This window comes from Hyaena hyaena, unplaced genomic scaffold, assembly GCF_003009895.1.
Source record: "Hyaena hyaena isolate Hyena2069 unplaced genomic scaffold, ASM300989v1 scaffold_59, whole genome shotgun sequence".
Taxonomy (NCBI): Eukaryota; Metazoa; Chordata; class Mammalia; order Carnivora; family Hyaenidae; genus Hyaena; species Hyaena hyaena.
In genome coordinates this window covers 1,247,931-1,270,880 of record NW_024080691.1, presented here as the reverse complement: position 1 = coordinate 1,270,880, position 22,950 = coordinate 1,247,931, and the positions used below count along the sequence as shown (strand labels likewise).

Genomic DNA, 22,950 nt, shown 5'->3' with positions numbered 1-22,950 from the left:
TAGGATCCCTCTGCAGGTGACCTAGCAACAAAAGTGAGGCTGGGACTCTTACCCAAGAGGCTGATGTGTCTTTCCTGTACTTGAAGTCATAAGAAAAAATATTTTTGGAGGATATGGGAGCAATTTTGATTTCTTCCAAGCATTTCTAAATATCACCTAGTTGCTATATTTAAATATTTTTTAATTTTTATTTGCCTACTTTGAGAGACACAGAGGCAGCACAAGTGGGGGAGGGCAGAGAGAGAGAGAGAGAGAGAGAGAGAGAGAGANTAGAGAGAGAGAGAGAGAGAGAGAGAGAGAGAGAAAGAGAGAGAGAGGGAGAGAGAGAGAGAGAGAGAGGAGAATCCCAAGCAGGCTCCTCACCACTAGCATGGAGCCTGACATGGGGCTCGAACTCACAAAACCATGAGATCAGGATGTGAGCCAAAACCAAGAGTCAGACGCTTTAACTGACTGAGCCACCCAGGGACCCCTAGTTGCTGTATTTTTAGTTTTCTATAGTCTCCCAAAATAAATTCTTTAGCTAGCAGGAGAGCAAAATAAAGAAGAGGGCAAGAAATATATATTTTCTTAATTCATTCTAAAGATAACAAAAATCTCTTCACTTAACCCAACTTGGCCCCCTGTTTTGGTTAGATCAATTCCATTTCTTCAGTTAACAAAGTTTCATATTTTTGACCAGTGATCTCAGCAACCAATAACCTGAATAAAGCTTCTCCTTCAAGTCTGAAAGTAGTTCAGTGTACTTTTCAGCATACCTGGCTCCCCTCAGTTACCCTGGGAAACATTGACTAGCATTGCTTTTGAAGGTCAGGGTAAGAAAATGTGTTGGACAGACTTATGGGTAAGGAAGAAAGTTGACCATTCATACTGATATAGAATCCTGAAGGATGCTTGGATCTGTGAGTATGTGGGCAGAGGTGACTCAAGCCGTTGCCCCTGAGGGCCAGCTATCTGAAGCCCCGTGGTCCTTTAGGCTTTGTGCTTGGAAATATTCCTAGAAGTTTGGAAGCCAAACATTTCTATCTTCAAAACTCATATCATGTTAGAGTTGGAAGGTATATAAGATCTGCTCAAAATCACACAGGAAGAGGTGGCAGAATTAACCTAGAACCCAATCTCCTGCTTCTCAGGTCAATAATGCTTACACTTTCTACAGTGACCATATGTTTTGGAACCAAATACCTGGGCACTTAGACCAAGACTATTTTAAGTCACCATCATTCTGAAAAATCTGAATCATGTTAGCTGTAAAAAAGCTCCCATCAAGGCAAAAGGAATTGGGTACAGAACAAGATACCCAATGATTCCAACCAACATTCTATTCCCAGAGTGTTCCCGGAAAGCACACCTGTTAAGGCTCAACAGAGGCTCCCTGGGCTGCAGTCAATGTGGCATGGTCTCAAGAACCCAGAGTGATCTTAGAGTGTGGAGGAGGTCTTTTGTGTCAAACAGAGGCTCATGGCTATTCTTTTCTTTTTAAATTTAAAAAAAAATCTTTTTAATGTTTATTTTTGAAAGAGAGAGAGTGCACACAATCCAGAGAGAGAGGGAGACACAGAATTTGCAGCAGTATCCAGGCCCCAAGCTGTCAGCACAGAGCCTGACATGGGCTTGACCTCACAAACCGTGAGATCATGACCCAAGCCAAAGTGGGACGCTTAACCGACTTAGCCATCCAGGTGCCCCAGGTTCATGGCTATTCTTATCAAGACAGGCCTGTCCATCTAAGAAAGAATGATAATGCTATCAACACAGAACAGTTAACCTGAGAGGATGGGTTTCCCCCTAGATGTATTTGTATACAGACAAGACTGCTTCTTTGTTATCCTTTGGATACTCACAGACTTCTCTATTTGGGAGAGATTTTTAGTGAGGGTCTATTAGACAAGCCATCCACTCTGTGAACAATTCCTTCTGTAATATTTCTGAAGAGGGCAATCTGGGTTTTTGTTAAGTGCTACTTGTAAAGGGTGGTCAACACCTCATCAGGGCAGCTATTTCACTGAGGTGAAAATTCCAGGTAGTGGAAAACTACCTCTATGATGTTGCTGAAATGTTCTTCTAAAGATAAAACAAAGTGTATGCCCTCTGGTGGATGAGAGAAAGCTATGTGATAGCTGCAGATACTTCTTAGTTTTGGCAGTGTTAGCCAAGTACTTTAGGTTTTTGAATGATTTTCCTTTTTTAACTTCTACCTTGTTCCAAATTCATTCCTCAAAATTTAACTTGTGTCCCCTTTCCTGAGAATCCTACCTGGTTTCCCAGAGGCAATCACTTTTAATCATTTCACTTTTAATTCCAGTGGTTACCTTCATACGGTTAACAATATGCTTATAAGGAGAGTATTTCTTTAAATTCTATTTTGTTCCCAGAATTACTTGTTTCTTTGAGGATAGTTTTTCTCTGTGTATGTGTATTTTAATTTTGTTTTTTGTTTTGTCATTTTATGGGTTTTGTTAAACTCTTTGGTAACTCATGGCTGGCGATTCATATTTAAGAATGAGGTAGTAGAAAGGCTTTAGGGGATGCTGCCTATAGCAAGGCTTTTCCACTGAAAGCCTTCAGGTTAGGCAGGGAAACCTGAAAACTGTCCCTGTAATTGGCATACCATGCAGGGCTCTGCTGTGTGGGTAACATGCAAACTAGCTCAGCTAGATTCCGCAGGAGAAATTCTATTTCCTTAGAGGAGAGCCTTCATTTTCTGACAGGTGGTAAATCGCTGCCTTGTAGCTGTTCTGTATCAGGGGTGTGTGTGCTGAGTGGGGGTATCCTCAGTCCTATTCTCAGACTCTGCTCTCAGTCCCATCTTTTCTGAAGTCTGAATTTCCCGGGCTCTGCTAGGCAGTTCTGCCGCCTCCTGAGCTGTAGGCATCCAATGCTGCTGCACTGTGGTGGGCCTTTTTTGTGGGTGGCATCCTTGGAAACAACTCTAGAAGACGACATTTACATAGAACACAATGGCCCTGCCTCCCTGGGTGATCTAAGTCTGGGGCTGCTTTTCTCTATTTCATCCATCTATATCCCACCATCTGCTGTCATTCAGAAGTGTCAGGGAATCTTTTGGCCTTTGATGCCTCTCCCACTTCCTTTACCATTATGGGATTGTCCCTTTTTTATTCTTTTAGCGTCCTTTCAATGGGGTCTTAGGAGGAAGAAGAGATTCAGGTGTGGGCTCTATCTGTCAACTTGAACCTGAAGCAAGAAGCTCACACTGTTAATGGGGATGTTATTCTGCCTCTTCATGTCTGGCATAGTTAAAGATGATTCAGATATCAATTTAAAAAACAGCTGTAACTCTAGGTAGAGGCTCAATTAGACAGTTTTGTTGTCTTCATGGATCAAATTAAGTGGAAATCTGAAATATTCCTACTTATTTTATGTCAAGTAAATAGCAACTTAGGTGAAAAATATATAAGCATATGGACTTTTAAGGTACATTCATTTAAAAAATATCCTAAGTAGTTGCTTTTCATGAAAGCATTAGGAAGGAGAGTTTTGAAAGAAGGAAATTTCCAATTTCAGTTGATTGCCTGCACTCAGCAGTATAACACCTTAAAGAGAATCCTGCTAAAGACCCACTGGCCTCTGCAAAGTGAAAAATGACTCTCCCACTATGGGCTCAGTGACAATGATTGTGTGCCACATTATCTCTCTATTTGTTGGCCAGCTGGGCACTTAGAGTATGAATTTTAGTGTTCTGGGCTTTGTGGAGAACTACTGAGGTATCCCCTTCTAAATATTCCTGCAGAAAAAAATCATTTCTGCCTCAAATATTTTATATCCAGAAATGTTTTACATAAATACGTATATCTAAATATACAGTATATACATATACATACATATATATATTTAATAGCAGGGGTTCAATATGGGTCTTTAAGCTAATCGAGGCTATAAAAATAAAAGTTCTGTTTTCTCAGAACATTTGGACTAAGTATATATTGAAACTAGCACTTACTAAGGGTCTAATATGTACCTGTTACTTTTGTACAAAGTTGGTGAGTCCTGGATTACTCTCCTCTTGGTTGTGGAGAAAACTCATGCTTAGAGTGGGGAAGGGTGCTGTCTTGAGATTGATAACAACAGATGGCAAAGAGGCCAGGATTCAAAACCAATGTTTTGATTTCAGAGTCCACTTTCTTCCATGATTGCAGGGAAAACAGTATTTTTCATAGTGCATGATTCCCTAGATATGAGGCAAAATGCTTTATATCAGCTAAAACAATGGAGTATAGCTGAGATTACAAGTTGTGTTTCTTAGAAAAGGACTCACTCTTGCATTTATGATGTCAGGGTAAGGCCTTCAAACTTTTGGTCTCAGCAGAGAAGTAGCATTAGTGGTTGTGGCTATCACAGAGGTCATTTTACTCAGGTGGAAAACAGTGCAAAATGCTAAAACAATATTTACTGGCAAACTACTAATATGCTTTCATGAGTAAGAAAAAAGAAAAGATTTGGAAATAGCTTTAGAAGAAAACACCATTATTTAGAATAGCTGGAGGAAATCTTCTCTATGTTAATGACCAATATGTAATATGGCAGCCATGTTGCACGCTGCCAAGGGAAGTCTTCATAAGGAACAAGGAAGGTGAAGTTGAGACCAGTGGGAAGCTCAGCTCCCCACTTGCATCTGTACCACAAACAACATCTCTGCCATGCAGCATATACATGGACCTCCAGATCCACCCCAAATGGTAGGTTTATTAGCTCTGTTTAATGATTTCCAGGTTTAGAGTCTGTTCTAGTTCTTTATCATTTTTTAAATGAAAGTCCTAGGAAGTTCTTCACTAAGTCTCACTTGTCCTACAAGTGCTTTGTGAATGGTGGGACCAGAGCTCTCCAGCTCAATAAAGACTTTTCATGCTTCACTGTTGTACTGCAGATTCCAATTTGATTTCAAATCCAAACTGTGCTACTTTCTATGCAGGTGTCCTTGGAAAAATTACTTAACCTCTTGAGAATCAAGATACAGAAAAAAGGATGCCTATTTCATAAGACAATTTGGGAAATAAAATTAGAGAAGATGAATGAGGAGAGAGAGAGAGAGAGAGAGAGAGAGAGAGAGAGAGAGAGAATGAGAACATACCAGGTACTTAATAAGTGCTGGATAAGTAGTTTCTTTTCTCTTCCCTTGAAGGACTATCCATGAATATGTACTTTTATTCCCAGCAAGTTGCACATTTTGAATGTAATCTGATTAATTATGAGCTCCCTTCTTCAAATCATAGAATCCTGACCCTGTCAACTTTTCCTTGATAAAATGCTGTCCCATCCCTTTGTTACTCTGGATGTCCTTTCCATGCTAGCTCCCCATGTCCAATTTAACATGCAGAATTCAAAACTGATCACAGTTCTTTGAAGAATGTGATTAATGAGTTTTGCAGAATAGTTTTTCTAAGCTATGGCACTTTCTAGAAAGAGGAAATCAATGGGGGTGGTATGGAGGGTTCAGTCACAAGTGTTGACTAATGAACATTCTCAAATCCAATGGGAGAATGTTCCACAGGCTGGGGAGACTATTTTTTCTTATCTGTTCATTTACTCTCTGTCTTAAACTTGCTCAGATATATACTCCAGAAATGTAAGAGCATTTCTTATGCAGGTTCTATATTCTTTCTTTTGAAGCTGAGGATAAGCCAATATGTAGAAAAGGCTTATACTGCTCTTTAATGTGTTTAACAAGAATTTAAGTATAATCTTGGCAATTAAAATACTTTTGTATATAAATATTAACTCAGCAATGAAGCAAACTCAGTGATTTGGATTGCTTCCACAAATGAGTATTACCTGTGTATATAGAATAAGCCTCTCTAAAGTAGTGATGACACCAGTCCCTGACTGTTTTAATGAATCTTTATCTAATATAAATGTGAAACTCTCTCACCTGATAAATTAAGCATATGTTATGAATAACAATAACAACAGCAAGGAATGTTATACTATACTATAGCAAATACACATATAATTCCAGTAATATTATAAAAATAATAAATTTTAGTTCTTGAGAAAAACTCTATAAGGAAATACATTTTTCAGATGAGGAAATTGAAGGATATAAAATCAGTGAAACAAACAAACAACAACAACAAAAACAAAAACCAAGTGACTTGTTAGCATACAGCTCCTAAGTTCCTGAGCCCAGATTTCAACTCAGTGATTCTGGCTACGATCCAGAATCTAGACCACCTTCAACGTTACTACAGAACCAAATGCGGTGAAGTTTTGATTACTTCTTTGCCCCTCCCCCCCTTTTATGGACTAGAACAAATGTTACAATGAAGACACTGCCTTGTTGAGAAGAAAGTTACTTAATTCTCCAGAGCTAAATTCATATTTAAAGACCACTTCTATCTCTCTGTTTTGCTTGTTTATTAGAGGAACCAAAGTGCTTTGACGTTCTTTACCATCACAAACAGAAAAGGAGGGCTACCAGGTGAAGGAGGTGTCCTTTTCTGGGAGTGCAGTGTCCATTGGGAAGCCACATTCCTTTTGCTCACCTTCCTATTGGTTTAGGGGCATGCAAGGGCTTTCCTTAGCTGAGGGCAAGAAAGGGCCCTCTGAAAAGTATTTATAGTATTTATACTCTTCCAGGAAGTAAAAATGAATGACTGTTTCCCAGGTGGATATCCACTTAGCCATGGAATTTGTTGCATTGCCCTGTTGCTACCCAGGTTGGAAAAGAACCCTGGACAGAGAAGACAAGAAGGTAAGCCAGAGAGAGAAGAAGCAAGGGCTGTCCCTGGAAAGCTCCACCTGAGGAGGGGGAAAGATTGCTGCTGCTCATGCCTGCAAGCCTCCTGTTTGAAGCTGCTGAGGACAGATATGAAAGGGCAACTCTGGGTGGGACTTCTAGGGCTCAGGCAGGGGTGAGCGCATGGGAAGGCACAGTGTGCCATTGCTATGAGTTCTGTGGAAGAGAGAGCTGAGTCACCCAATGGATCACGGGGCGGGGGAACTGTGGGAGTCTCCCTGCATCCGTACATGGGTGGTTATCTACCCATCCAGGCTACATCACCAGAGAAAACCAAGAAAAAGGGACTGGCCACAGTGGAATGATAAGGAAATGCCATTTCTGGTTTCCTTTTTTTGCCCCAATACTACCAGAGGAGAAACCTAAGAGAAATGATGATCTAGAGGGTGATGTGAGGAAGAGAAGACCACACCTCTGTCAACTCCCCAACATTCTGGTGGAACTCAAGTCCTAATTATGTTAGAAGGAGGGGCAGAGGTCTGAACAAAACATAAACTCTTAAAACAGAAAGCACTAATAAATAATGAAGTTAGAGATTTGAATTGAAATGCCATTAAGGAAGCCTACCTGTCAATGAGAAATAGGTTTGAAGCAAAGTTGGTAACAAATATTGGGAAAGTAAAATGATTTAAGTTTTATAAATTAACCAATTAAAATTTCTCAGTTAAACCAGTTGTAATTATCAAGCAAGTAGAGAGAAATATTAGCTCCTTCCCCACCCCCCCAACCCCTCTAGCTTTTATCTGATTGGGGAATTCAGAAATACAAAACACTAAGTCCTCTTCTGGTAAGCCTGCCCAGGAAACATCTCCATTCTTATCTCCTGCTCCACTGTCTCACACACCCTAGGACACATCACTCAATCACTTAATGGCTTTATGATACCTCATGCTTACTCATGTATTCTTGTTTTTGCACATGCCCTTTCTTTTGCTCAGAGTACCCTTACTCCCATTGTCTGTCACCAAATATTCACAGATGCTTCAGTTCTCAGCTTGAGAGTTATGTCTTCTCTGAAACCATTCTGACCTGCTTCCCCCATCCTTTGATGCCCATTTTCAGCCACATGTCCATCCTAGATGCTCTCTTAATCTCTTATATCCATCTCTTTGTGATGCTTACGTTGGATACATATATGTGTGTGTATTTCTGTCACTCCCAATAGACAATGAGAGCTCTGAAGGGAAAGAAGAGATCTTTTTTTGACTTGTTAAACATAGTACCTAGCACAGTATTTGGCATATAACATAAGCATTATAGATATTTGCTAATGTAAAGAAGGAAGGAAGGAAGGAAGGAAGGAAGGAAGGAAGGAAGGAAGGAAGGAAGAAGGAAGGAGGAAGGAAGGAAGGAAGGAAGGAAGGAAGGAAGGAAGGAAGGAAGGAAGGAAGGAAGGGAGAAAGAAAGAAAATTTCTTAACACTCAAGTGATGAGGCTGCAGAGTTTAGTTTAAGAGAAGTCTCCATATTATTATCTTACCCTTCCAGGGAGATGGCCCGTTGCAGAGTCACGGAAGGCTGGCGGGTTGCTGTGCTGTGCTGAGAATGACTGCAACAAAGAAACAAAAACAAATACAGATAATTTATTTTAAAATGTCTTTGCACATTCTCATCAGTCTTATTGTCAAGTAAAGGACCGATCTTGAAAGAAAGTCAGTAGAGATTGAATGGCTATTTTTTGGTGATAAGTAGAATCATCCACAAAATTTAGTACTCTACCAGATAAGGGTTTAATATTTCCTTATAACTTGATTTCAACATATATTATTCATATGAAGTAATCTTCAAATGACAGGCATGAATGGAAAAAAAATATTTGAAAGAGGTAATTTTTTCCCCTTGGAATGAGACAACAAAGAGCATAGAAATATAAACTTCATTATAATATAGTGTATTACTTTTTTTAATGCAGAACATTTTTAATAACAAAGTTTAAAACCATGATTTGAACATTGGAGACATATTTAATTAGTATAAGCTTTCATTTTAGTTCACACTTGTAACACTTGCTTGTAAAATTAATAACAATTCAGCTGCTGGATGAACACAAAAACTTGAAAAATGAGACTTATGGCTGCATACCAACCTTAGAATTTAATGTAATTCTGTATCTTGTTTTGGTCACATGGTAATAAGACTTGACTTATAGATAAGCAGTTGCAGTAAGAATTATATTGTTCATTAGGCACTTATATTGTCTAAGTCACTTTTCTAAATTTGTACATTTATAACTTTTACTCTCTCAGTCCTCTGAGGTATGCACTATCCCCATTAACAGATGAAACTAAGGTAAAGAGAGGTTTAGAAACTTGTCCAAAGTCACATGGTAAATACCTGTGCTTCGGATGGCATCTACACTGATTCTAAAGCCATTATTCTTAACTATCATGTTGTCTCATCTTCCAAATGCTGACAGTTTTTCAAATCTGTAGGAATGTGCTTTGCAATCTCAGAATAGTCTTCAGTTAGAGAGGAGTTCATCTAAGATATGGACAATGACAATCCAACAGCAAGAAACAATGCTTTGTGGATTCTCTATGTGTTAAAATGTATTATGAAATGTGTTTCGATGTGTAATTTTAGTTTGCAGTATTGATTTAATATCTTCGTTGTGTTATTAGTTACATACACATATAGGGTATGAAGGTGTGTATACACAAATATATGAATATAAGGAGAAACCTGGGTCAATCATTTGCAGAACATCAGACACCTACAACACAGCTCCACCATTTCTCAGCACACACTTCTGAAAACACCAACACTGTCAGAGAGCCAAGCTGTAGGCTACAGATTTTCATCCAAAACTTCAGTCATTATAGATGAGAAGCAGTATCTCTCTGTGAATAGTTTTTAGCTGTGACATGGATGACGTCATGTGAGGTTAAGGGAGCAAAACTTGGGGACTGTAGCTAAAAACTAGAGAATGTTCTTTAAGGATTGTGCCTTACGTTTGTTGGCATCCCTCACAGTGTAGAGCACTATATATGTTCACTGAACATATTTTGATTGGCCAGTTGAAAAGCAGCATAGGATTCAGGAGCTGGACTATGTAGCCAGACTGCCCGAGTTCAAATCTCAGCTCCACTACATGGACTGATATGACATTGCTCAAGTTAACTACCAATATCTGTATATCAGTTTCTTACCTGTGAGACTGGGATAGTACTAGTACTTTCCTCCTGGGATGGTATTAAGGATTCAGGAAATAGAATATTTAGCACAGTGTCTGTTATGTGTTAAAACTACATAAGTGCTTGTTAGATAAACTAGTATGATTTAGCAGTGTGTCTGCTTTAACATATTTAGTACCAAATAAGAATACTCAGATCACTTTTAGCTATATAGTCACTGCTCCAAAGTGTGTACCTGTGAGTATAAGTTTGGTGACCAATATCAAATTAAATATATTTTCTACTGTAAAAATATAAAATTAACGAAAGTCAAAATAAGAAAAAGCTATAAAAACTCACATATGATTCCACTATGTTGTATCCGATGTTACAGAATTATCTAATTTAATTACTGTAGCTGTCCTATAGGTGGGTATGAGTATCCACATCTTATATATTATAAAAATACAGAATGTAAATGACTTATCAGAAATCAACAGCCAGAATTCAAACTAAAGCCTGTCTTGTTGCGAAGTATGTATATTTTCCACGCTATGCTATTGACTCTATATATTCACATGTGCTTCATATAGTTTTATATATATAGACCATATATAACATTACACCCTGAATTTTTTCCTTTCATTATAATTTAAGCATTTTTATAAGGATTCAATAATGATTATTTTGGTGTTATATAATGTCACTTCCTCTCAAGATATAATAATTTATAATTATAAAATTATATTATAATAAAATACATAATTTATTTAACTATCTTTTCATGGTTATGTATTTGGACTATTTCTAGGTTTTAATATTATTAATAATGCAGAATGAACATATTGATATTAATTACATTTTCTTATTTGATAACTTCCTTTGACTGTATTCCCCAAATGCAAACATTTACTAGGTTCTTTTGTTGTTGTTAAAGTTTATTTAGTTATTTTGAGAGACGGAGAGAGTGTGAGTGAGGGAGGGGCAGAGGGAAAGTGTACGTGCTGTGAGCGCAGAGCCAGATGTGTGCCTCAAACTCCCAAAACAGTGCGATAATGACCTGAGCCAAAATTAAGAGTCTGACAGTTAGCTGACTGAGCCACCCAGGAACTCCAACATTTATTATGTTCTTGATTTATGTCAATTACTTTTCAAAAGATTTGTGTCATTTTATTGCCTCTTACAGACATATTACATTTAATATATTTTTAAATATAAAATATATATTCATCACCTTTACCACAATCTTAGAGGCACTGACATTATAATTTTTAAAAATAACTTAATAGGTATAAAGTGATAATTCAGATTTATGAGTATTTCTTTGTTCATTAGTGAAAATGACCATTTTTTCTATATGCTTAATTGATAATTATATTTCTTTGTTTAAAATGTTTAATCCTTTCCTTTACTGTATATGTTCCATTGGTATAGAAAGTACCAGCAGTCACTCTTGGGTAAAGATCAATGATGCTTGCTAACCAAGATTAATGAGTAACTAGAATTCTTGATAGCTTCCTCACCATTAGCCTAGCCCATATAGTTAAGGCAAAGAAATATTCAGTAATCTCATTTTACTTATCACTACCTTAAACTAATTACTTTATTATTCTACTCTAAATTATTCCAGTAATGTCCCTTTTAAAGTTTTAGTGACACTTAAATTAAATGTGGAAGACACCTTGAAGTGCTCACAGAATTTGACTCCTTTTATATTACACATGCAAAGTCAGCCAGTTTCTCTTAGTGTGTGAATTTCAAACAGATCCTTTTACAACATATAATTATCCTTTTACTTTACGAAGACAAATACAATGAATTGTCTGTAAGTCAAGACCTACAGACACAAAGGAACTTATGTTATTTCCTGAAAGAAATGTGTAAGCAGGACTCAAATGGGGAATACTTGCAAAGCATATTAGGAGCTACATGATAGTGATAATAACTGGTATTTTTATAAAAAAATGTTTATTTTAAGAGAGAGAAAGAGCATACACATGAGTGGGGAGGGGGGTCAGGCAGAGAGACAGACAGACAGAGAGAAAGAGGGAGAGAGAGAATTCCAAGCAGGTTCTATGCTGTCAGTGCGGAGCTCGACAAAGGGCTAGATCCCAGAAACTATGTTATTATGACCTGAGCCAAAATCAAGAGTTGGATGCTGAACTCAATGAGTCACCAAGTGCCCCAACTGATATTTTTACTCCCCCACCCCCAAATATCTTCCCCTTGGGACCAAGCAGGGCATTTCATACCATTGGGTACAAAAACAGTGTGTGGCTAAATCTACCATGACTAACAAATTCCCGGTAACCACTGCCTAGCCCTTTCAGCTCCTCAGGCAGTGGCCAGCCAGATGGAATTCCAGCCAGAGAACTGAAGTAGGAGGAATCAGAGGAGGAAAGAACAGCTAAAACTTAAAGCTTTTAATACTAGAGAGCTAAATGCTCAGAATGTCTTTGTCTTATGGCCATCATTCTCCTATCATTTTTCTAGACACTGTGAACATCTATTCAGAAAAGCATTGTATGATATGCCTCCCTCACGTACCCATCACAATTGACACACTGCTCTATGCCCATCCCATCTTTACCACGTATTCAAAACAGCACCCAGGACTGAGAATCATCACCACTCATTTTCATGCCTGTTTTTTCCCTGCTAAATCATGTATGTTTTCAGAGCAAGCCGTGGGGCTTATCCATTTATACATTCTCAGCTCAGGGTTGATCCACAGAATGTTTCATAAAGGCCTTTTTGAATGATGAAAACTATAGGTTGAGTTCCATCTATCTTTAAGACCCCATGCCCTCTTTCAAACTTCATAACAACATTGAGAACTAGCCATTATATTCATTTTTGAAGGAAATTAAAAACCAAGGTCTCAATTTTTGAATGAAATTAAAGACGAAGGTCTAATAGCCAGTAGGTAGCAAAATTAGAACCCATATTTGCTGGCTCTAAAGTGCTTGCTCTCTGAGACAAATCATGTTGCCTTAGAGAAAGGTGAAAGCAAAGCTCTGTGGTTAGTTCAAATAGAGCATTCAACACATTTTGTCAAGAAATGCTGAATCTCACCGAAGACCACCGACTGTTTTGTTTTGTTTGCGTACAATATGACCCATTATTTTCTTTATAAATGTCCAACTTGCATGTCAGTGGCTTTTGAAGCTAATTTAATAGAGGGACCTCCTGTTCTATCCACACTGCCTTATTAGCGACCTCCGGACATTTATGAGCATTTGAGTGACAGTGGTTGAGTAGGATGAGAATGAAGAAGGCCAAGCAGCATGTCACAGCACTGATGCTGGGGAAGAAGTCCTGTCATGTGGCAGGAAACCGATGGCATCCCTTGGTACTTAGTAGCTTGGTTGATATGACAAATCAGGCATCTGTGGAGGTAAATCTTACTTTTTTTAAGATTTAGAGAGATATAACAGTCCTATGGCCTTCCTAAAAGTCATGCTGTCATTTGAATAAAAGAGCTAGAGAAGAGTAGAAACTCTTTTCCAGACTCTCTCTGATTTTCCAAGTAAAAGATTCTGGTTGTTGTCTAAGAAAATGGCATCTAAAAGGTGCTGAAAGATCCATTCCTGTTGTTGTGTTAACTTTAAATTTTTCTGAGCATCTGAATTGAAACTGTTTTATTACACACACAACAGAGTGCCTAGAAGGTGGTAATAAATGGCTTTTTAATTTTCTCCAACTCTAACGGAGGAAGAGACAGGATAACCAATTTTTCCAAAATATTGTAGGATTAAAACTATGTCATTTTATGGAGAACACAAAAAGGTTGTTTGGTATTTTATTAACAAACTGATAACAATAAACTTATTTAATGTACTTTGCTTTTAAAGTCCCATCTAACTAAAATACCTCCTGATGTATTTTCAATAGTCTGCTTCATTCTTCACTTACATTTCTGAAGAAATTTTATCTTTCCTTGTCATATTTAACTCTTCACTCTTCCCCTGAATGTCTGTATCTATCATTTACCTCATCTCTGTTAAGATTTATTTTCTATTTCTAGTTCCCCTTTCTTCGTATGCATGCATTAAGTTGCCATTATTCTTAAAAAGAATACTTGTCTTTAGTATTCAATCAGTACCTCAAATGCAACATAACCAGAATACCATTACTTTACCCCATGAAGCTGGATATCTCTCCTGTTGCTTCACTGACACATATATAATTATTTATATCTTCTGGTAATATCTAATAAATGTTAACTGGGAAGTGCTTTACATCACTCTTTTATTCCTTAATAGTGTAGTACTTAATAAATACTTGATAACAAAAAAGATGGTAAAATCAAATAAACCATTTGGGCTCTTTTGCTATAGGTAATATTTTCCAATAAATCTCTAGGTATATTTGATTGGAAAACCATCTAAGGTCGATTGGGAAGGATATATACACATTGTAAATGGTATAGAAGGGAAAAAAGATTTTCTGAAAAGCTAGAAGAGTATGATCAAAATCATGGAGGGCCAAAAGTATATGTTGTGCTCTGGAAACCTTGAGTGGTTTGGCTTGGCCAGAGCAGAATAGCCAGAGATGAGTCATGACTTGGGGTGGCTCAAGAGGGGCAAGGAAGACCATGCCAAGAGGTCTGGACTTTACCTTGATGGCAGTGGTAACCTCTCTAAAGTTGGGGATCAATATGGTAGTATCTGTGATTCAGAAGGGTAAACCTAAAAATACTTTGAATGGTGGAAGGAAGAGGGGAGAATCTACAGCCAGGGAAACCAATGGGAAATTAACATGAGAGATAAAATTAATATATGTCTAAACTTGGACAATGGCAATATGAATTTTAAGGGAAGATACATTTAAGATATCTGGAGATAAAATATCCAAGACGAATAAAAGGAAGTTATAGAGAAGGCAATTTGATCTACAGAATTGATCTGGGTGAGGGAATATTTCTTTGAAAATTTTCCTGATAGAAGGGGCTTCCTCTTCCCAGGGTATAACAATATTTCTTCCTTCTAGAACTTCCAAGCAAGCCTTTAAAAGTAGATAGACTTCAGTGTCACATGGGTGGGGTGGTAGTGAGGAAGAATGTATTGAGTTCTCTTACTGAATAAGAGGATGATGGCACTGTTAACAGAACCAAAAAGTGCATGTTTGGGTAGGAAAATATAATTGAGTTGGGTTTTTTACACACTTAGCTTAATGTGCCTGTTACACCTTTGGGAAATATGATCTACAGAGTAGATCTATCTATTAACAGCTCTATCTATTAAAAATTTCTTCCTTCTCTTGGTGTAACACCCATTATATCTAGAGTGGGCACCAAATGAGATATTCTTGCATCTTTTACTCTTTCCAATAAACATTACTAACACTTCTGGTTCTTTATGAGATGATTTTAAGATTCCTAGCTATCTTTCTCTCTATACTCTTACATTTACATTTTTTAAATTTTATTTTTAAGTAATCTCAACACCCAAAGTAGGATTTGAATCCACAACCATGAGATCAAGAATAACACACTCCACTGACTGAACCAGTCAGGCACCTCATATATCTTCTGACTTTTACTTAAATTGTAGAACCTAGAAATGAATTAAGAATTCCAGATGTGTTCAAACCAGGACTGAATGCCATGAGATGATGACTTTCCTCCATCTGTATTCTATACTCTTGCCAGAAAAGCCCAAGATAACATGAAATTTTAAAGTTTGCTTATTGTACTATTAAGTTTAGGGTTTTAGCTAACTTCTCATGTATTTTTGACATCAAATGATTCAAAATCAATTCTATCACATAATTGTATATTGGGTGTTTGGAAGCTCAATATAGTTAGTTAATAGCCACCATTATAAAATTTACTGGTATTAATTTTGATCTAGTTTTATAGTTAAGCTAACAATAGATCATCAATTTAACTCAATAAATATATAGAGAGCACCTAAGATATGCTAGCCATTACAGAACTTCACTTTTTCATCTAGTTTTGTATCAATTTTGAATATGATATCTTTCACATTTTCATGCAAATTATTAATTACAATAACATAAAAGGACCATGCACTATAGCAGATCATCACAGATCTTCAGTTTAACAGTTAGCACATGTTTTATTACTGAGCTCTCTTAATCAACATCTTTTTATAGATTAACCAATCCTCTCCATCTCCTCAGTGACAAGCTGACCAGTATTCACAGCGAGTGGGATGCTCCTGGCCCATATATTCTCACTTTTTCCATATGTCTTGAATGTTTACCAAGAATCAGTAGTAATTGTTCTCAAATATGTTTATTCTTATTGTATCATTTTTATAATCATATTTAATTAAATGTTACAAAAATGAAATATGAGTGTATGAAAAGAATTGTTTCTATCAAGAATAGGCTTACTGATCTACAAAGACTTAATCATACGTAGTTCGAAACATCAAACCTTTTGCACAGCAAAGGGAACAAAACAATGATGGCAACCTACTAAATAGGAGAAAAATATTTGCAAATGATAGATCTCATAAGGGGATAATATTAAAAATATATAGAATTTAAACAACTCAGCACACAAAAAACAAATAATCTGATTAAAAATGGTCAGAGGACCTGAATAGATGTTTTTCCAAGGAGACATACAGATGGCCAAAAGACACATGAAAAGATCTTCAACATCACTAATCATCAGGCAAAAAGAAAATCAAAACCATGATGAGGTATCATTGTACACCTGTCAGAGTGGTTAAAATCAAACACACAAGAAATGACAAGTGTTAGCATGAGAATATGGGGAAAAGGAACCCTCATGCACTGTTGGTAGAAATATAAAGTGGTAGAACAGCATGAAGGTTCTTAGAGAATTAAAAATAGGAATAACGTTTGGTCCAGTAATTCCACTAGGTATTTATCTAAAGAAAATGAAAACACTCATCAAAAGATATATTTACTCCTATTTTATCAGCATTATTTACAATAACCAAGATATGGAAACAACCCAAGCATCCATTGCTAGATGAATGGATAAACATGGTGTATACACACACACACACTGGACTATTATTCAGCCATTAAAAAAATGAGATATTGCCATTTGCAACAACATAGATGGACCTAAAGGGTATAATGCTAAGTGAAATAAATCAGTCAGAGGAAGACAAATATTATATGACTTCACTCATAGGTAGAATTTGATAACTAAAACAAATGAATAAAAAAATTAAAAGTGAGGCAAAAGAAGATTGTTAAATACATAGAATAAACTGATGGATGCCAGAGAGGAGGTGGGTGATGGGGTAGGTGAAATAAAGGGGATTAAGAGTACATTTACATTGATAGGCACTGAAAAATGCACAGAATTGTTGAATCATTATACTGTACATCTGAAACATATAATAATGTATGATAACTATATTTCAATAAACAAATTTTAAAAATTTAAAAAGACAATTTACCTGAAAAAAGCAAATTTACTGATCTAGAAAGATTTAATAATAATATGTAGTTCAAAACATTGCTGCCAAATTAGGTGTGAGAAAGACAACCATATAAGTCAGAAAATAATTATGAAGTGATTTCATTTCATTTACATTTGATTTTCATTCCAATTTAAAGAAATAGAGAGAACAAACTGAGGGTTGTTGGGGGTGGGAGGTTGAGGAGTGGGGAAAATAGGTGACAGGCATTGAGGAGGGCACTTGCTTGTATGAGCACTGGTGTTAAAAATAAATGATAAATCACAGAAATCTACTCCTGTAGTCTAAACTACACTGTATATACTATATGTTAGTTTGACAATAAATAAAAAAATAAAATAAAGCAAGAAATTCTAATTGAAAGACATAGATAATGAATTCATGGTGAGCTTTATGCAAGAAAAATAAGGTAGAACTTCATAAAAAACAGCCCCTAGATTTTTGGCCTTCCCAATCACTTTGGTGTAGCAAACATTTTAAAGCAATTAACAGACCATTTAGATGCTGGAAAATAACATAAAAACTGTGGTTAGAGGTTGGTGATACTAGAGAAAATCTTATTATATAAAAATCCTTCACATATAAAAAAGATGAAGAATTTGTTACGTGATATCAGACAAACTAAAAGTTGTGATGATTTATAGAAAGACAGTGTGCGACACTGGACTAATGAAGATGATCTCTTGAAAACTAAAATTAGGGACAATGAAGAAATCACGCATTCTGGGTCAAACAGATGGATCAAAAATGAGAAAAAAAAACTGGATCAAATTCATGTCCCCAGATTTCTCTCACCATAGTCAAAGATGCTGGAAATGTTTTTTTACTTTATGTCGAACAGCTTCAATCAGTCAGTAATAACATGGCAACTCAAAAAAAAAAAAAAAACTGGACAAGGTTTATTAGGCAAACTCTCATTTCTTCTTTTAAATACCACTACACCAATTTTATTGTGCTGCCATACAGTTATGTTTTAAAAATATAAGGTGAAGTAATCAAGGCATAAAAGTACCTTTTCTTTATCTTCAAATGGTGACTGTTTCAATCTTTTGACCAACAGATTAATAACTGGTGCTGGTTGTATGGGTGATGAGAAGTTCTATGTTATGAATGTTTAACAGATTCTCACCCAGATTTTAGTTTTCTCCTGATCCTTTGTTAAAAATGGTTGTTTCTTGAAAATGTCTTTCAGTGTACACCTGGTTATTGTTTTTAGTGTTTATTTTTTTAAAATATTTTTATTTATTTCTAGGAGAGAGAGAGAGACAGCGTGAGCAGGGGAGGGTCAGAGAGAGAGGGAGACACAGACTCTGAAATAGGCTCCAGGCTCTGAGCTGACAGTCAGCACAGAGCCCGATGTGGGGCTCAAACCCATGAACCGCAAGATCATGACCTAAGCGAAAGTCGGACGCTTAACCGACTAAGCCACCCAGGCACCCCTTTTAGTGTTTATTTTTAAAAAAGAGGGTGAGCATGAGCAGAAAGGGGCAAAGAGAAGGGGACAGAGGATTTCAAATGGTCTCTGTAACGACAGCAGAAAGCCCAGTGAGGAACTTGAACTTATGAACCATGAGATCATGATCTGAGTCAAAGTTGGATGCTCACCCAACTGAACCACCCACTTTTCTCCTTATCCTTAAAGAATATTATGGGAGACTTCACAGTCTGCTTATAAGGGAGACCTAAAGTGGTTACACTGTATGACCAGAATGAGGTTAAGGGGAGATCAGAACACAGATCTAACTCCTAGCCCATGGTTTTCTCTGTCCTATTCCACTGTGACTTCTTCATATTCTGCTCTGTGACAGAAGTTTAATGATAAATATGACTGGCCCAAACACTGGCCATTTTAAAAACCCTGGTTATCACTGTTAAGTCATGTAAGAACCTGAAGGTACACTTCAACTGCTGATTCCAGTATTTTTACTTCAGGACTGAACCGATATGTGACTAGTCCCAAAACCTGAAACATCAGGAGAAAAATGTAGTATTTTAATAGAGCAGGTATATTCCTGCCTTTATTCATTTTGTTTTTGGACGGCAGACTGCACATCATTCTCCTTGGCTTCTGTAGCATGCAAGTTGCATCTCAAGAGGTCATATATGAACATGTATCAAAAAGCTCCTTCCCACGCAGACTATTCTTCACAAGGAAAGTGAAAAAAAATAATATATAAGAGCTTAAATCGAATCTCAGCAAGTTCCACCAACACAGCAACTTCAAAGAGGAAAACATATTTCAATTTGGAATTTTACATAAAATATAGACAAGTACTGCAGAATGCACCAACGATTAGAGAACATGGAATGGGACAATTTTTGTATACCAGTTGTGATTTTAGGCATTTAATTGATATGGCCCTGGGTATCCCTTTATCTCACACAAGAAACATACCTTTCAAGATAACACATTCTTTTTATGCTTTGACAATACCTGGGAAGCAGACTTTTATGGAAAAAAAGAACAGAAGCCTAGAAGTCAGAAATGTGTGTTTTCCCACTGTGCTCCTTATGAGAGCTCAATGGTCTTAGGTAAGTCACCCCACTTGACTTGTTTTTGACTTTTTTTTCCCCTTTAGTTTGAAAAGGACTATTCACTTGTCAATTCTTTAGTTTGAAAAGGACTATTCAATTCTCAATCCAAGACAATTGTTCCTGCTCTCCCCATCTACTTCATGGGGCATAAATGGGAAACAGAACTGTGATGGGGAAAGGAACATGATCTTGGGAGTTGATGGCCTCAGATTAGGGATTTAGTAACTTTTTCTTAGTTAGGTTATTGACAGTCTTAGAAACCAAACACTCCTATCTATGTTCTTGTCATTATAATAGTGTAGATAATAGTGCCTTCTCATAGAGGGCTCTGGGAGGAAACAGAGCAATATATGTAAAGAAATTCTGTAAGCATGAAGCATGGGGAATAGTAGATGGAAATAAGTTTCTATGATTTACTCATAGGTGTCTAAAACTAGTGACCTGATCTTGAACCAACTAATGGATCTAAAGAAGGAAAATAATGATAGAGTTAAAAAACATTAAGGGAATGGAATCTATAGGATTTGGCCATTGTATGTTGTGGGTGAATGAGGAGTCTAGGACAACTTCCATGTATCAGTTTGTGGTTGTTGGATCATGGTGGTACCTCATACTGAAAAGGACTACAGGAGTGACAGATTTGGGGAGAATATAATTATTTTAATATTTTATATGGTGAGTTTGGAGAACCTGTGTGACATCGAGGTAGAAGTGGCTCATCAGATAGATATTAGAGTTCAATCTTAGTAGACAGTTCCATTGTAAAGAAATGTGTTTTGGAGTCAACATTTGAAATACATATTTTTCATGGTTTTAAATCACTTTATTGCCTCCCAAGCCAATGAAAGAGCCTACCTGATAAGTACTTTAAATTCATGGAGCAGAATTCCACACGTAACTGCCAAGTCAACCAGTCTTTGCTAAAACAGCTACACATAAGACATGATGCTGGACTGTGAGGGGTACAAACATAAACCAAGCTGCCCCTGCCTTCAAGGAGCTCACAGTCTACTGAGGGATGTAATACATATAAACCAATACATTTAATTCAAAGAATACTATGGCAGGCTTATAATCAAGCACAAGGGCCAGAGGAAGAAAAATTACATCTGACTGCGGGATACTAGTGGGATTCTTGCTGAAAGAAGAATTTGCTTTTAGGTATGAGTAGTCTTTAAAGAAATGTAGGTAAGAAGGTAGAATGAAGGTCACTAGGCTTAGAAGTACATTTGAAGTTATGGATATAGTTAGAAACATTGTGATCAAAAAGATTGAAAGTTTTGGAGACCCGGAGATAACCAACAATGTACATTTGTAGAGGAAGATAAATCTGGAAAGAAGGCTAGGAAGGAGTGAGTGGAGAAGTAGGAGGAAAACCAAGGTAATATGAGGTAATGTCAGATAACAATGGGAGCAGGGAGATAGTTTCAAGAAGGAGAGTTTGGTCAACAGCTGGCAAAGATTTCACAAAGTTTAAATATGAAACACAGGGGAAACTGGTCCCTAGAATTTGGATTATATTCTGTAGCCAAATAGGAGGTCATGAGAAATTTTGAATAATATTAAAATATAGTCACTTATGCAGTTTAGAAAGAGCCCTCTGTAATCTCTAGGTATATAAAACAGAGAAGGGTTAAAACAGCCAACAGATGAATGAGGAACTTGGTCTTAAGAAGACTAGACAAATACCAAAGCTTTCTGTCCTAGGTTATCAGGGACCAGTCCTCAGAGAACTTTCTGTACAGCAGATGAAATAATTTTCTTCCCTCTGGAAAACCAGTGTAGGTGCCAAGGGGAAGAAAGAAATGGAGACCTTTGACTCTTACCATATTGCTTGTTTCTATTTTCAATGAAGAATTGCTCTTATTCTACAATATAGCTTCCTTATTGATTTTCACGTAGACAGTGAGAACCTCCAAATAAATGAGGGACTGCTTAGTTTGGTGGAATGTATTAGTTTGCATGTATGAGTTTAGGCAAAGCTCCAGATGTTCAGCCAAAGGAGAGTCATTCTGCTTGACATCTGTAGTCTGAACATTCCTCAAAAAGGCCACCATAGAGAAGTCATCACCATCAGTGTCCTAACAAGTGAAATTTAAAAGAGACTAATTGTTCATTTCCCTCCACTTTTCACTATTCACACTCCCTAGGTAAGAATTGCCTCCTCTGGGATCTTCCCTTGGTGGAATAGGTTCAAGGTAGTCATGTGGTCATTTGTTCAGCAAAGCTGCTATTCATTAATAGAACTAAAAATCTGAGGTAAAAGCCAACATAAAAAAGTAAAGTGCTTTCTAAGTCTCTTCATGAAGATTTTTAATTTGGTCTCATGAAGTGAAACTACGTGCCAGCAGCAACCCTTTCTGTTTAAACAAATTCTTGTTTTTCTTGGGGATTAATTTTTCAACACAGAGCAACGTGTGTGTGTGTTACAGTGAAAAGCTGGACAATATGTAGCACTCATAGTGATTGGAATATCAATGTAAAGAAAATATAAAATGTAAAATATCAATGTAAATAAAGCATCCAGACACTAAAATGTTTTTTTCAATCTTAATGACAAGCTTCCAAATGAAGGAGACAATATTTATCCTCATTAATGAAAATGACTCCCTCTTAGTAACCAATTTAAATGCAAGTTACAATTCTGTGAAGATCTCAGTGAGAAGATTTGAAAAGGCGTAGAATAAAAATTTTAAACCTAGGCTAGTTTTCTTCTCCACAATTATTAATATTTCTGAAGAATTTTAAAAATAATCTTTTTTTCTTAAATAGTTTATTGTCAAGTTGGTTTCCAAATAACACTGAGTGTTCATCCCAACAAGTGCTCTCCTCCATGCCCATCACCCCCCTTCCCCTCTCCCACACCTCCATCAGCCCTCAGTTTGTTCTCAGCATTCAAGAGTCTCTCATGGTTTGTCTCTCTCCCTCTCCCCCACTATTTCCCCCCTTCTTATCCCCCATGGTCCTCCGTTAAGATCCTCCTAATCCAACTATACATGCAAACATATGGTGTTTGTCCTTCTCTGCCTGACTTATTTCTCTCAGTATAACACCCTTTAGTTCCATCCATGTTACTACACATGGCCAGATTTCATTCTTTCTCATTGCCATGTAGT

General features: G+C 36.9%; 1 protein-coding gene and 1 long non-coding RNA gene across 10 annotated transcripts in view; one reads left to right on the top strand and one right to left on the bottom strand.

The window, feature by feature from the left end:
* The window catches only part of DLG2 (discs large MAGUK scaffold protein 2), a 1,380,463-nt gene that overhangs the window by 380,213 nt on the left and 977,300 nt on the right, over nucleotides 1–22,950 (bottom strand). For all 9 annotated transcript variants that reach the window (XM_039231798.1, XM_039231799.1, XM_039231801.1 and 6 more), the window contains one exon: nucleotides 8,234–8,302. In XM_039231798.1, the coding sequence (XP_039087729.1) occupies nucleotides 8,234–8,302 (69 nt within the window). The remainder of the gene's footprint in view (nucleotides 1–8,233; nucleotides 8,303–22,950) is intronic.
* LOC120231634 lies at nucleotides 5,062–8,304 on the top strand. The gene is made up of 3 exons (XR_005528368.1): nucleotides 5,062–5,092; nucleotides 6,595–6,709; nucleotides 8,242–8,304. It is a non-coding gene; the product is annotated as an uncharacterized LOC120231634 (long non-coding RNA).